Source organism: Mugil cephalus, chromosome 9, assembly GCF_022458985.1.
Source record: "Mugil cephalus isolate CIBA_MC_2020 chromosome 9, CIBA_Mcephalus_1.1, whole genome shotgun sequence".
NCBI classification, from domain to species: domain Eukaryota; kingdom Metazoa; phylum Chordata; class Actinopteri; order Mugiliformes; family Mugilidae; genus Mugil; species Mugil cephalus.
The window spans coordinates 10140158-10155010 of record NC_061778.1 but is presented as its reverse complement, the minus strand read 5'-3'; the positions used below and the strand labels follow the sequence as shown (position 1 = coordinate 10155010).

At 40.3% G+C, this 14853-nt stretch overlaps 2 protein-coding genes across 3 annotated transcripts; one reads left to right on the top strand and one right to left on the bottom strand.

Moving 5' to 3' along the window:
• Nucleotides 1-742: 742 nt before the first annotated feature.
• LOC125013681 lies at nt 743-5681 on the top strand. The gene is made up of 6 exons (XM_047594551.1): nt 743-976; nt 3321-3446; nt 3547-3639; nt 3742-3807; nt 4087-4174; nt 4255-5681. The coding sequence occupies exons 2-6, from the start codon at nt 3363-3365 to the stop codon at nt 5070-5072; spliced, it is 1149 nt and encodes a 382-aa protein (XP_047450507.1). The 5' UTR covers nt 743-976; nt 3321-3362; the 3' UTR covers nt 5073-5681.
• Nucleotides 5682-6292: 611 nt separating this feature from the next.
• On the bottom strand, nt 6293-10967 carry zgc:112083 (uncharacterized protein LOC550461 homolog). 2 transcript variants are annotated; one of them, XM_047594244.1, is made up of 10 exons: nt 10830-10967; nt 10193-10411; nt 9322-9548; nt 9119-9230; nt 8885-9037; nt 8723-8797; nt 8041-8161; nt 7443-7581; nt 7229-7353; nt 6293-7148 (listed from the first exon to the last, which is right to left on the bottom strand). In XM_047594244.1, the coding sequence occupies exons 2-10, from the start codon at nt 10341-10343 to the stop codon at nt 6716-6718; spliced, it is 1536 nt and encodes a 511-aa protein (XP_047450200.1). In that variant the 5' UTR covers nt 10344-10411; nt 10830-10967; the 3' UTR covers nt 6293-6715. The 2 variants fall into 2 exon arrangements, with proteins under 2 accessions (XP_047450200.1, XP_047450201.1); XM_047594245.1 differs by having other exon boundaries at nt 10193-10403; nt 10830-10919.
• Nucleotides 10968-14853: the final 3886 nt, after the last annotated feature.

The window sequence follows — 14853 nt, the reverse complement described above, 5'->3', positions numbered from 1 at the left end:
AACTGACTGGAATAAAAATAAAATACACAAAGCACCTAATAAATGCAAAACTCAAGATGGAAAAAATTTTACCTTAAAGTCCATTATCTGCTCGTAAAATATTGATGACTCATTCCGGACTGGTGAGCCTGCTCTTCTTTTTCATCCAATGAAACGTGTTCTCCAGTTCTCTTACGATTAAGCTGACAACACAGAAAAGAAGAAGCGAGAATAACATATGGACTTTTACATATGTTTATATACATTTTATATTTAGCTATTTTTTCCCCGTAATATATGGTTTTTAATGTGTATGTTTGGTTGAGTTTGTGATAGATCCAAAAGGGGGATTTTATTCTTAAAAGATTTTAGGATACCACAAAAAAGACCCACTGCTGTCAGACCAAAACAAATATTGATCTACTGTCCCGATAATTTCAAACAACGTGCATCCTTATCAACCTGAGACAAATTATTCTGTGCAGACTTAAATGTCACAGAGTCAGAGTATTGGTCCCGATGCCACGTTATTACACTGAATATGTAAGGACGTCTTTATTTATTCATGTGTTTTAACGTCTCTTTTAGTGTCTCTCCTTGCGAAAATCCTCCTGTTGACACATAAGCTGCCTTTGTCTAAACTGAATCAGAAAGGTTTAGGGGGCTGATGAGATTAGATTAAGCCATTAGGAGTAGTTAATGGTCTTTCCTGGTGTTGGTAAGTAACACTGACTAATTGGCCAGAGGCAGCAGACAGCTGAGACCGACTCACAGCAACAGGTGGTCCCTGCTTGGACTGAAGTCACCCCATAGGATCTGCAGAGGAACGACGAGGGAGGCTCACTCTCCCCGGGGCTCGGATGAAAGGATCACTGCGGGTTAATGGTACATTTACACAAAGGACGAAGAACGTTTTGTAAATATTTTGCTGACAAACAGTTGGATAGGCGATTCACTGGATAATCTCATTCGAACATCTATAAGCACCGTCAGACAGGTAAGACACATATTCACACGAGTCATCTTTTGGATGTTTTCCTTGTCTGTTTGTAACATTACAAAAGTAAATAAATCGGCTTTTCTACCAGATATTATGTCCATTATGCAACCACTGATCAAGTCTTTAGGTTGGTAGGTGCATTAAGGTTGCAAGTAACTATTATTGTTCAGTACTACTTACTTTTTCATTACACATTTGCTCAATAATCTGTTAAAATATTGCATAATGTGAAAGTGACATCTGTGATATTAACGGTCACATAAGACTAAAAATGAAAAAAAAAGGAAATATTGGAAAAGAGGGGAAACAGCGAGTGCTTTAAATTGAAACATTTCCCATTTTTCCTGAATATTTTATGTAATTTTTAACTGTAAATCCCAAGTGCAGGAGAAAGAGCACAGATTCAAAGTTCACGTCCCTGTAACTGAGCCAAAAAAGGAGAAAAAAAAGGCACAATATGTCAACATTGTCACGCACATCGTGCCCTCGGATGGCACGGCAAGCCGGCCAAGCCGCTTCCGAAGCCTCATTCACTCAGTTTGTGCTCCAAACAAACAGCTCCCTTATGAGATTAAGAGATTTCTGTGGCACGCTGACATGGACGAAATAAGGAGAACATGGGGTGTGTAACCTCCAGCTAATCTTGTCTTTATGAGAAAGGAGGGATCAGGCTATTGGACTGATGCAGCCGGAGGAGGTTAAAGGGGCACCTACACATTGTCACAGAAACGGATGATTTCCAAACTGAATCGGTCACAGAAATATTTCAGCACACAGACGATTTTTTTATTTTTTTTTTTAAATCTGAAAAACATTTGCCAATTGAGAACAACACATTTGATTCGGTTATATTGAGCATAAAACAGATGCTTGCACATGTTCTGAATGAGCTGAATAAGACGTTTGTAGGGGTAAAAACACGCCATGTGCCTGCAACTGACACTTCATAATCATTCCTGATTCATTTCCAGATTCATTTTTAATGCAATAAAAAAGCAACGAATAATCATATCTGAGGAGCTATTAACATCTTTAGCTAATGGATTAATAGTACTCATTAATTGTCAGATTTCAGATTATTAGCAAAAGAGCACTTGGTTTATATCATTTTGTGAATCGTTTTTGCTTAAACCATCTATATTTTGTCAAAATGGTAAACAGATGTCCAAAAAAGGGTAATTTTAAACGCTCCCTCTAACTCCAGACCTTACTATAATATTTCCCTTTAAGTTTTCTGGTGATTTTCTTGTGAATTGCAGTCGTATGCGGTGATGCATGGACCCACAGACTTCAGTCAATCAATAATTAACGCCCAAAAAAAGAATCTTTAATCCTCTCCTCTCCCTAGTTTACAACACATACAGTATCACTAACGGCATTACTGGCCGTGTCCTTGGAAAGGATGGATTCAAAATTAATTAAATGGATTGGCATGCTGAATGCCTCAATTGGATTACCACCTGTAATGCAATCTAACAAGATACTGTCATTAGGATGTGATTTACTGGTATATATTCTATACAGTACAATTTGCAATTTTCTAAAAATATTCTTATAACTAATCTGCAAAGGGAAGACATCAAGAAAAGTCTGAACCTGCTCTGTTTATCTGGCCTGATCTGATTCTTGTGAACGAGGAAAGCTCCTTATTGTCACATTACTCTCACTGCAGTGGACCTCGGACCGTATAGCCAGCTACATCTTCTGTGAAATGTGAGATCAGGGTCGACCACTTTGTTTAAACGTGTCTTAGGGATGATTTCTAAACTGAGCAAGGATCCTGAGAACTTTCCAGAAGTTTTCTTCAGTTTTACTACAATCCAGTACGTGCGTGGATAAAGGGGAAACGGGAACTGCTAATTCTGCCTGATTGGGCCTAAATCCATATAAGTACAGGCTGGGAAAAGAGGGTTTAAGTTGCGGCCCACAAACAACTAATTAACCCAATAGTCTCATTATACATTATACTATTCTTTGCCCACTTGGGAGAGCAAACCAGATCAGATCATTCATGTCCTGGGCAGATTTGGAAAAAGTCATTCAAGGTCTTATCTCTTCCAGACTTAGCACTTTATTCTGGTATTAGAGGGAGAAAATACAAAAACTGCAGTTCAACACGCCCAAGTCTTGCTGCAGGTTGTGGGTGTGTCTCTCGAGTGATATAAGGCAGGTACTCTTAGGTTTATAGTCTCTATCTTAGATTTCATTTTGCATCCGCTTTCATTATCACTTTTCTTTTAAAAGGTGCTATATAAATAGTTATCAGTACTTTCTGTCAACAAGGAATGTTTTCATTTCATCCGGAAAGGTCTGAACACGCACTTGTTTTCTGTCTCGGCAGTCGACTTCCTCCGAGCGCAGCCCGGACCGTCAGCGCTGACACATGCATCAGCACAGCCAGCAGCACGCCTTCACCCCCATCCTGCTCCCGTCCTCCACCGTCCTGCTGGGGACTCAGGACAGAAATGTAAGGAGACTGTTTACGAGCTTGAGATTAATTATTCACCTTTTTTTTTTGTGTATTTTTTACCTGTCTGCCTCTCAACCACATTTTCACCTGGCTACAGTTCAACACGCACCTTCCAAGACAAACACCGACGGCCTCGTTGGCTCCCGTCACTGCCTTTCACAAAGTGGCGGAGAAGTCCTTCAGATCAAAAGTGAGTCTTGCTTACATCAAATGATTAAAATGTGAGAAGAGACATTAAAACGACTTGTTTTAGTTAAACCGCTTCTTGTAACTAATCAACATCTTTTTCCAGGCTAAAAGCAAATGGGGCTCACTACATGTCAATATTGCATGGAGGATTTACTACCACAAACTCAAGGTGAGTTAATTACAATTGAAATCAGCTTTTAATTGTAGTTTGTACAAATTATAATATCTATTTCCCTTATTTTTGTGTTATAAAGACATTATTTCAAAATTAAATGTGATGTATTTAAACATTTTTGGAAGTGTATGTTTGAGGTGTTTATAGACAATATGTAAAAAGGTTATTTAGTTTAAATTACTACTAACGGCTTATTTCATAGTGAAAGTGCACAGATATTATATGATCACTAAGTCGGCATTTACGGATGGAATTTGATGCTTGATTTAACAGCTTCTTCACGAGCTGACAGCTGAGCATCCTGTCTTCAGTCTACCTGATTCAGTGCATCACAAGGCCTCCACCCTACACCCGTATTTTGGTAAGTCTAAGGCAAGCAACGTAGGAAATATTATTTGTAAGTATGCGTCATTTTATTATGATCTACTTCTCACTTTTTAGGCTCTCCGTGTGGACACTCTGCATATGGAAACACTGGTGACAGAAGCTATCGCCCCGACCTTCGCACATCCTCACCGGTGTCTTGCCACTGTCGTCCGCGCAAGACGGAGAAGCTTGGCCGGGATAAGCTGGACCAGAAGACAAACCTGCCCTGGAAAGAGAAACCTGACGAGGAGGAGAAACACAGGAGATGTCGAACGGAAACGACAAGGGACTTACCTAACGGAGACAAATCAAAGGATCCAAAGCTGGTTCCTGAACGTGACGGGAGAGACGGCAGGTCACTTGATAGGAAAAGGCAGCTTGAGGGTGACGGCTTCGTTCAAGCAAAGAAGACGAAGCAAGAAATTGTAGATAAGACTTTGCCCGCGGATCCTCTCCCTGGCGTTAAAAATCACCGGCCTTCAAACAGCGTGCAACTGCAACAGATAGACATGAGCGATTTCTCTGTATGGTGTCCTAACAGCACCTGTGATGTCTCTTATGCAGGCGCTCAGCTGCATCCCTGCCAAACTCTTGCATGGGAGCAAATGTGGGGCGCACATAAGAGAAAGGATCTGCATTTTACTCAAAACGGCCTCAGAGAGTATTCATGGAACACGTGCAAGGCAATCAGGACATCTCCTGCAGCACAGGGGCAAAAAGAGCCTCTTCACTGTTTCTTTACTCCACCTCTGTGTTTCCCTGTTCCTTTAAGGAGGCAGGAGGCTGTTTACCTTAGAGGCAGGGAGGCACTCACATCAACATCAACACAACTGTCGTCTTCACTGCAGCTCCCTCACCCTGGACTCCTGGCTACATGCTACATGGGGCCTTGAGTCCATCTGACAGAAGAATAAAAAAGACAACAGATGCTCCCCATAATGATAATAATTACTTATTTACAATATCTCTGTTGAGTTCTCTGGTTTATTCATTGTTTCAGTGACAACCTGTTTTCCTAGAGATGACAGATCTTTAGAAATAATTCTTGTATTGTCAATAAAACTTGCACAAGAACAGTTTTAATTTGGCAAAAATGTTCAAATAAATATGTTGGTTTTGAAGCCTGGTTGCATTATTTTTTCAAATGGATGTCATACTTATGCGACACTTATTTCTATGTGATTCAGAAGATTAACTTTCATTTGTCTGCTCATTATTTATTTTTTTTTAACTGGGTTTGTCACAGGTAAGCCAGCTTTGGAAGAACTGGTCTGACTGTACCAACACTCATGTTTGAAATTGTTTTAAAGCTGAAATTTGAACGCAGCTTAAATTAATAAAAAATAAATAAATAAACGATAACCGACATATTACAGTCCATAAACATGCTAGTATTAGCTAAACGCTAACATGCTTTCTTGTTGATGTCAAGCGGGTATAATGTTTGCCAAGTTCACCACCTTAAAGTTTGTTATATACTCCGCGAAAAGCAAAAAATTTGTTCTCGCACCTGTGGCTGCGAGAACAAGAAAATATTTTTTTTTTATGACCAAGTAATTTATACTTCCCGAGAAACCAAGAGTACCGCACACCGGGGGGAGGTCCTCATAGGGCCCGCCCACTTAAGTACACGTCACACGTGCTAAACATTGCGCAGATGCGGGTGATAGACGACAAGAGGCCCATTTCTTATTATTTTCCAGTTTTTGATACCCTGACACTCACACAGTATGCCGAGCTGTACCCAGATGAAATTAGCGCCGGTCACACTACGAATGTTAGCATCTGGGAGCTCACAGAGTAGTCGCCAGCATTTCCGCATTAACCACCTGACCAATCACAGAATAGTAACCGGACACCACGCGAGAAAAAAGTTCTGCCAGATTGATGTGAAAGCGAACTCCAAGAACAACAAAAAAAAATGACATAATTGTGTTCTTGCAGTCCGAGGAGGAAAAACAAACAAGTTGAGGCCGATGGGAGTTTCAATTTGGTCATAACTCAGAGTAATAGAGAAATCTAAATAAAAAAGTTGAAGTCATCATAAAAGATTTTCATAGAATGCATTGTGTAGTTGCTGTGAAATGGGATTTAAAAAAACAACAAGAAACGCTTTTGTATCACAAAATGTATTTAAAATCTGTACCAATAAAATTAAGCGACAATAAAAATAATTTTCTCTGAAATCCTCTACTGAGCAACATCTTGAAAGTGTCCTGTGAAATGGACATGAGACAGCTACAGACAGACAACCAGACCTGTAGTGCTTTTACTCATCCTGTTCATCTGAGCTTCACAATAAATGTAATCTCTGTCATGAGCAATCTTAAGAATTTAAGAAGCAAAGTTCCAGTTAATAATTAATCATTTTTAGAACAGTGTAGGGAAATCACATTTAAACACTGGAGAACATGAAGAAGCTTTGGGTAAAAAGAAACTGTTCCAATGATGTCTCAGAGCAAAATATACTAAAATAGACCATTTTAAATGTGTAAAAAGAGCTGTGTGAACATCTGACTCAGTGCAGAACGGACGATCAAACCACGTCCATACCAAGGCCCCTGGCGACCTCCGTCAGAGCCTGGACCGCTCCAGAAGTCCCGCTACCATCACAGTCCTCCTGCATCAGTCCTCCAGGGTCGTCCTCAATGTGAGGAATGGTACTCATCACGCAGTAGACGGGAGAGTCGCTGCCTCTGGGGCTGGGCTGAGACGACATGTCCTCGCCTCCAGAGAGCTCCGAGGAGTACGAGGAGGAGGAGCTGGAGGAGGGCGAGGAGGATCCCGTGGGAGAGCTCCGTCCGCTCTCCGGTGCGACTGCGGCCATCTTGATCCTGCTGCTCGTCCTCTGACTCTTCCGTAGGCTCTGCGGCTTTTTGGCCATGTTCTTCATGATCTCCTTCGTCACTTCCACAGTCTCAAACCGCACCATGTTTACCTTTAGGAAGCCGTCTACGTCCTTCCTGTATCTGTGAAGGAGAGCAAAGGGGATGTCTTAAATTTGGGCCTGAAAAGTGGATCTATAAAAATATAAAGAACTAGCTATTACCTAAAGCGAGAATGTCCAGAGGGCCATTTCAGCTCATGCTTCTTGCGTAGATGAAGTGTGAGAGTGTAACACCAGGAGAAGACCTTATCACAGATATGGCATTTATATTTAGACATCCCCCCAACCTGTTGGCAAATAGTAATGAAAATGAAGCTCAGCAAGGTTTAAATGATGATCATTTATTTATGTTGGACAAAACTCGGTGCTAACAAACCTCGTGGACTCTCTTGAAGTGGTGGTTCATGGTTTGAAATGTGTGACAAGAATAATCACAACCCTCCACAGTGCAGTGGTACACGGTGCCTTCATTGTGAACCTCGGTGTGTTTTTGGAGATCCCGCTGGTTCTTAAACCTTTTTAAAACAGGTTGAAAAAACGTATTAGTAGTGACAAAAGCACAATTTATTGTATTTGTCAACATTGTCAATATGAAATGTATTAAAAGTTGTGGCTGTTTGTATTTTTGTAACATACGAAACAGAATAAATATCTGTTTCTGATTATTTAACCAAAGGCAACAGCGATTCTTAAATTAACACAAAAATTAATTTTACTGAAAATACACAATAAAAGACTCATGACAAAGTGGCAGCAATACGTTCCCCACTGCTTCAAATTGTAACCTTTAAAGTACAGCATTTTAGAGTTTAAATGTTTTATTGAAATATATTAAACCCACGCCACTAGCTCTGATGCCAAAATAAAAAGAAGACATAACCTAGAGGGACTTGGAGACATTTGACAAAGTGTTTCTAAGCCCCAAAGGGCAACTGTTCTCAACTGAAACTTGCTTAGCTGTTGTTAGCATCTACCTTTTGTCACAGAAGTCACATGGAAACGGTCGCTCATCGCAGTGGCGGAACCTGATGTGGATCTTTAGAGCTGCCAGAGTGGTGCAGGTCATGTCACAGAAGGGACACTTGACCTGATTTACTGGTCAAAAGAAAAGAAAAATCATTAATTAAACATGATAATTTCCATAAAAGGAATTTGTATTAGTGTTTGCTGCAAAGAATACGTAAAATGTCTGGGTTTAAATAGTAAAGGAGAAGCAGAGATTGTGTATGAAGGTCTCATTTGATGCCACTGTGGGGAAATCTGTTCTCTGCATTTAAGTCATCTATTCGTACACATGAGAAGCACCCTTAGAGCAGTGGGCAGAAACCTGTATAATGCATCTGGGAGCAGTTTCCTGGATCTATAGTTGTTTGAACCAGTGACCTTTCCTTTCTATCTCAAGTCTGGTTTTGTAAACACTAGTCCACAAACAAATAAAAGGCAAGAATGAAACTGATATTTAAATACTGCTTAATTACGTCATCATTATCAAATAACCACAAAAACAATGCGACGAAGACAGACACTGTAGATTTTGAAACGTATGCTAGTTTCCAGCTATTTTATCATATTAAATGCAAAACTTTCTCTGTTACAACACCATATTAATGTTCTTTATCAGATCTACTCAGTATTAAAACTGTAGGCAGTTATTACCATGCTGACGAATGTGGTCCCTCAAAAGCCTCTCACTGGAAAATGCTTTGCCACAATGTTCACAAACCAGCGACTCTGTTTGAAATATACGCACAGACATCAGCAACAATTCAATACATTTACACTATTGAATATTGCAGAAATGTGAAGTGTCAGTCTCACCTACTGGCTCGGCCTGTCTGTGAAGGTGGTCAAATAGCTTCGTGTTGCTGGAGAACATGCTGCCACAGGTAGGACAGGCTACAAGTCTCTCCTGAGTGTGGCTCCGCAGGTGTTCTCTCAGTCGGTACCTGATCTTGAAAAAGGCATCGCAGCCTGTAAGAGAAACATCAGACATGAGACTCTGCCAGATAAGGTAAGGGAACATGTCTGTAACCTCCGCTGACTCAGTCATACCTGCCCAGTGGCAGAAGAGCGCCTGCTGTTGTTGTGCCAAATGCTGTGGCTCTGCACTTTCCACATGATTGTCCACATGTCGGTAGAACCACTCTGGGTTGTTAAATGTACTCTGCAGGAAGACAGAAATATAAACCCCTTAATAATAGTGGCATTGTCAATTATTTAATGAGCAGCAAATGACTTGAACTAACATTACTTACATCACATTGCTCCCACTGGCAAACGTATCCGTCTGATCCTTCAGGAACCAGGTTGTTGCTGTGCAAGCCTTGGTTACAGCTGGGCAGGTCAGGACGGGACTTGAGCAGCTGCGACCCAACAAACTTGAGCTTACCATGGTAGTTGTGGAAGTAAGCATGGACCTCCAGCTCTGTAGGGCTACCCATGGACAGAAATTCACATCCTTTCCACAGACAAGCATACTCATCTAAACAAACAAACAACAAAAAAAGAGTGATTATTCCAGTGGTATCACAGAATGTAGAACAAGGACAGTGATAGCTGACTAACAAAAAAGCTTAACAAAAGAAAATATATATATATTTAATTATTTAAGCAGTATGCTTCCTAGTTCTTCAAAGCTTCAGAATGTCTTATAACATGTAACCCAGAGTCATGGCGAGTCATGACTATTTCTACATAGCATTTGTAGTAATTCGAATTGAGTGAAAGTGGTGGGTTCATTTTGCTATTGAACTGTGTGTTGTAACACTGTCTGTTGTATCTACGGTTTTATTCATGCCATTTATTTCAGTGAGTGTAGACTAAATTAATGCTACCAACAACAACTACATCCTTTAAAGAGGCACTGCTACTGAATCAACATACATCATAACATTTTCAACAAAAAGTGACAGCTATAAACATCATGAAGGGGTGAGGTACTGTATGGGTGTGAAATTGATCAGATATAGTCTAAGCTGTTGCAACTGACTGAATGTAATCTTCGTATCGCTCTGTCCCATAGCTGACCTGGACTGATCCCTGGGTTTGTCTTGTTAGAGGCATCTCACACTTTGTACCTTCTGAAAGCTTGAGGGTAACATGTCAGCAGGTTTTGGATTCACTTACCCAGCTCCTCCAGGGCGTCTTTGTCTCCCAGGTAATCCTTCAGGTGTAGAGACATATGATCGCTCAGCTCCTCCATGGTGTGGCCCTTGAAGTCGCATGAATCCCACTCACACACCACCTCAAAATTGTCTAATCTCTTAGTGGTCATCATGATGGTGGTTACTGTGGGATACGCCTCTGCTGCTGCTGCCGGTGCTGCACATACCCAAACCTGACCAGCCACACGAAAAATAAAATATGTAAACAAACAGAAAAATGTATGTGCGCCAAAATACTACCAGTTAGCATACGATGCTAGCTAGGAATTCAAACACAAGTCGGTTAACGTTTCGGTTAACGTTTTAAAGCGCATACTGGACGAAGCTACAAAGAAAACATTTGTGCATTATTTTACTGCTTACTAGTTGATAAAACCAGACACAAACTAGATGTTGAATGTCCTTATCCTAATAAGTTGTGTTTCGTATTTCGTTTCGTAACAGTCTAGCCGCCGTTTAAACTGTCAAAGGTTTGAGCTCTTTCTTTATCGCACTTTTCCTAGACACGCGTAATCTCTGACATCTTAGTGGCGGGACTGTAAGCTCACACCACTGTTTCTAACACGTATGACAAACAAATTTCAGTAAACATGTCCTACATTTGGTGCAGCAGCTCTCTGGTATGAGTTCGAGTTCTTCTTCTTCCCTCCACTCAGCTTTGTCTGGGTTTGTTTATTTCCGGTCAGTTCTTCTTCTTCGTTGGTGGTTAAAAAAACAACGGCGAACAGGTTGAGCCTTTCGCCGTCTACTGTTCCGGAATATTCAACTACATTTTACCGGTGATATATCTCAGAATCAGAAAAGGCTGTATTGCCAAGTATATTTGTACATGCAAGGAATTTGCCTTGGTGTTTGTTGCATATAAGATATAAAACAAGATACGATAAAATAAAATAAATACTAAAATATAAAAAAAATATATATTCACTGTACAATACAACAAAAGCATTTTGTGTGGGATGGTGGTGGGTTTCATGTGTTAATGGGTGGGCCCTGGCATTGTTCAACAGGTGCACTGTGGATGGGTAGAAGCTGTTCCCCATACACGTGGCCCTGCACTCAATGGATTGCAGCCACCTGCCAGAGGGGAGTCTGTTAAATAGTCTGTGTCCAGGGTGAGAGGGATCAGCCACAACCTTAGCTGCATGCTTCAGAGGCCTGGAAGCGTACAGCTCATTGACGGACTTCAGTCTGCAGCTGATCACCTTGCCTGCAGAGCGAATGACACGCTGCAGTCTGCTCTTGTCCTTAGCAGAGGCTACAGCACACCAGGTGGTGATGGAGTTCAAGAGGATGATGGTGGTGTATCATTGAGTCCATTGTCATCACCTGGTGATCTCAATTAACGATACAAAAATGTTCATTGTGCCGTCACTGACTCGTTTAAAGTCTTTAGCAAGGTTATATTTCAGCTAGTTTTCATTTAGCTTTAGCATGCTAACATATGAGTCAAGCCTGACAGACACAACAAGGCACGTCATGGGAAATGGGAAACTTGTTGAGTTATTGTTTATTTCACAAACTAGACATAAACTTATTAATGAAGCAAATAATGTAATGCGCTGTCGGCTGTGCAGTAGTACTTCACTCTGCCGTAGGCCATGACTGTGGAGCGACTGTGAAGCCTGACATGAAAGTAGACGGAGCGTCCTCCACTGGATACATAACACAAGGACATAATTTCTAATAAAAACGTCGGTGTCAATCGGCCAAATTCTGGCAGATTATGGACCAATCCTGGGTCGGCCTTGGATTTTCGATGTAAAAAGAATATAATAAAGTTCATGTGTCATCCCTGCTTATCAAGCACTTTCACGAAAAGGTGCATCATCAAGGAAGAGGAATAACTGTAAACGATATGGGTCATAGGATGCAGCAGCGCAGTTGCCTCACACAGTGCACAACATGCAGAAAGTACAGAAGGAGCTCACAAGAGCCGAAAACATCAGTTTTGCCTGAGGAAAGAATGGAAATGACACCTCCATTCACGTATCGTGGCATAGATTGCCTTTGGCCGTTCTATATGAAAGAAGCACGCAAAGAACTGAAGAAGTATGGTCGTCTTTTCACCTGTATTGAAACGTTAGATGACCTTACTGCAGATGCTTTCATCAATGTATTGCATGCATTTCACTGAGAGTAGGTGTAGGTGCTAAAACTGTACTGTACTGTAATATATATCTATATATATATATATGTCAGTTACTACAGGAAATATTCCTGAACATTCCCTGTGTTGATGTGTCTATATATACCACTTTGTGACAATATCAAAACTAATACATTCCACATACAGCACATACATACATTTATTCTGAAATAGATAGACATTTCATTGTCCAGGAGTGAGTTGATAAATGCTCATGTACCTGACACACCTGTTTTCACCTAAATGCATCAAACATGAAATAAGACGACGTGTGGCAACAAACACACAAAACCAAAGGAAAACCTTCCACCATGATATTAATATATCGCCATGATTTCAGTTAACATGTTGATCAAAAATACAGTTTTTGGTTAACTGGCATGAGTCAGTTGTTTTTCACTGGGATGGGAATGTTACATGTCATTAAAGTTCGTCAGTCAGTCAGTTTGAAGATAAAAGGAAACTTTTAACCTGTGAAGAAAACTCAGAGCGAAACTATGCATTCGCTGGCTGAGGTTCCTGTGGTTTGTGTTACTCAAAGCAAATCAAGCCATCTATAAGTACGCGTTATTTCATGAGATAGTAACAGAGGTCCACGCCTCAGGATGTGTTTTGCTATTATTTCATGTTGTCCCACACGTTGGGCCAACACAAGTTCATAACCTCCACCGCCAACTCGGAGCCGTTTGGCCTTAGGGGCCAAAAAACAGCCTTTGTGAGAAAGGCTTCCAGCAGATGTGACTGTATATATTAGCTGACCATTTGTGTAGTTAGTCTGACATTTTGCATGGTGTATCCTGACACATGGGGTAAACTAGCAGAATAATATTCTGGGGCTTACTGCCTTTCCATTTTCAAATACCACCCTCAGCATTCTCCAAAAGACAAAAACAATGTCTGTCCGCCTGATTGTCATCAAAAGTGATCATTTTCAAGCATTTTATTATACATATTAAAAACTTTAACAAAAACTGCTATGACCGAAGTTCTCCAGCGTACCTCAGAGGGTATGTATTGACGTCACTAACGCCAGCGAGACGGGAAAAATGTGGATTATAAAATCAAATTAAGGACAACTGGACTTGACAATGATTTATCCAACTAGAATGGATTTGGAAAACTTTCTTGGCCTTCAGTTATTTACGTTAGTTTTAGTTCATTTCAGTTATGGTAGGTGTAGCTAAATAAAAGATGCTAATGCTAAGAGCTTCACTGAGAAGTAATGTTAGCCAAACAATACTGTAGCATCCGAATGGGACGTTAAAAGTGTGAGGAGGAGAGAGCACAAATATTCTGTTTATTATTTATTTGTTATTTATTGTTGGAACTGAAATACTTACTGTAACTAAACAACATCAACAAACGTATCTGACAGTCCTCCAGTACGTAACTTAAGAAGTGACTTCATCAAAAAATACAGCATGGATTAATATTACCTGACACTAAATGTGAACCACACCAGGTTTCAGTGCAATGCAGTGATCCATTTACTTCTCTTCTCTCTCTTCTTATTTGGCAGTAGGAGATATCTGTAAAAATATATATCTCTGACTGCTTTTCAAATCTGTTGGTACATTCAATCACACAACAGTTCTTCACTATTTGTTTTTTTTTTTTAGTTTTAGACGGTATTAAGGCCTATGATTCAAACTATTATGGCTAATCTCCATGCTCATGCTCATCTGTCACTGAGTGGAGATGTAACCACGGAGACGGCCGCTTGCTGTGACGTCACGTGCATACCCTCTATATTACTTTTAAATGTAGCCCATTTTGTCACATTGCACACAGTCAATAATTGTACCTCTAAATGTCACAGAAACAAACGACTAAAGTGACCTCTTCTCATTTGTTTCCTTTGTTGTGTGTGCAAACTCTCAAATCATAGTACAAAGAAACAACTTAAGATGTAGAGTAGTAGTTCGTGATTTTATTGGGTGTGTAATGCCTTTCTATTTCATTCATATTAGATATTTTAGTTATGTCTGAGGAAATATCTAAAAAGCCCAAAAGATTTAGTAACTAATGTGAGAAAAATAATGTAATTCTTGATTATTTGAAATTTCTCTGCCATGTTATGCAATATTCCTCTTTAATCACTAAATAAATGCAATAGAGAGTCTACCTATATGAATTATGTATTAAAAGGTGTTTTTCTGATGTCATGTCAACAGGAGGAGAGGTTATTTATATCTGAATGGATTATATACCCCATCCAGCCTGAAAACACTTTGAACATCAAACAAAAACTGGAGGTTAAGCAGAAGGAAACCTGAGCTACTTTGCTTACCCGTCAGTCTAGATCCACATGATGCTGTGAGATTGTGCAATAGATCCCCTCCACTAGAGGTCATGATTTGCTGACGATCAGCACCACACCAGGCAAGGCCTTGCCTCTCCAAGAAATACAATATTTCCGTGAAGGTGCATGTCTCCTAATGTAAAGTCGATGCAACATGAATAAAGTCACACAA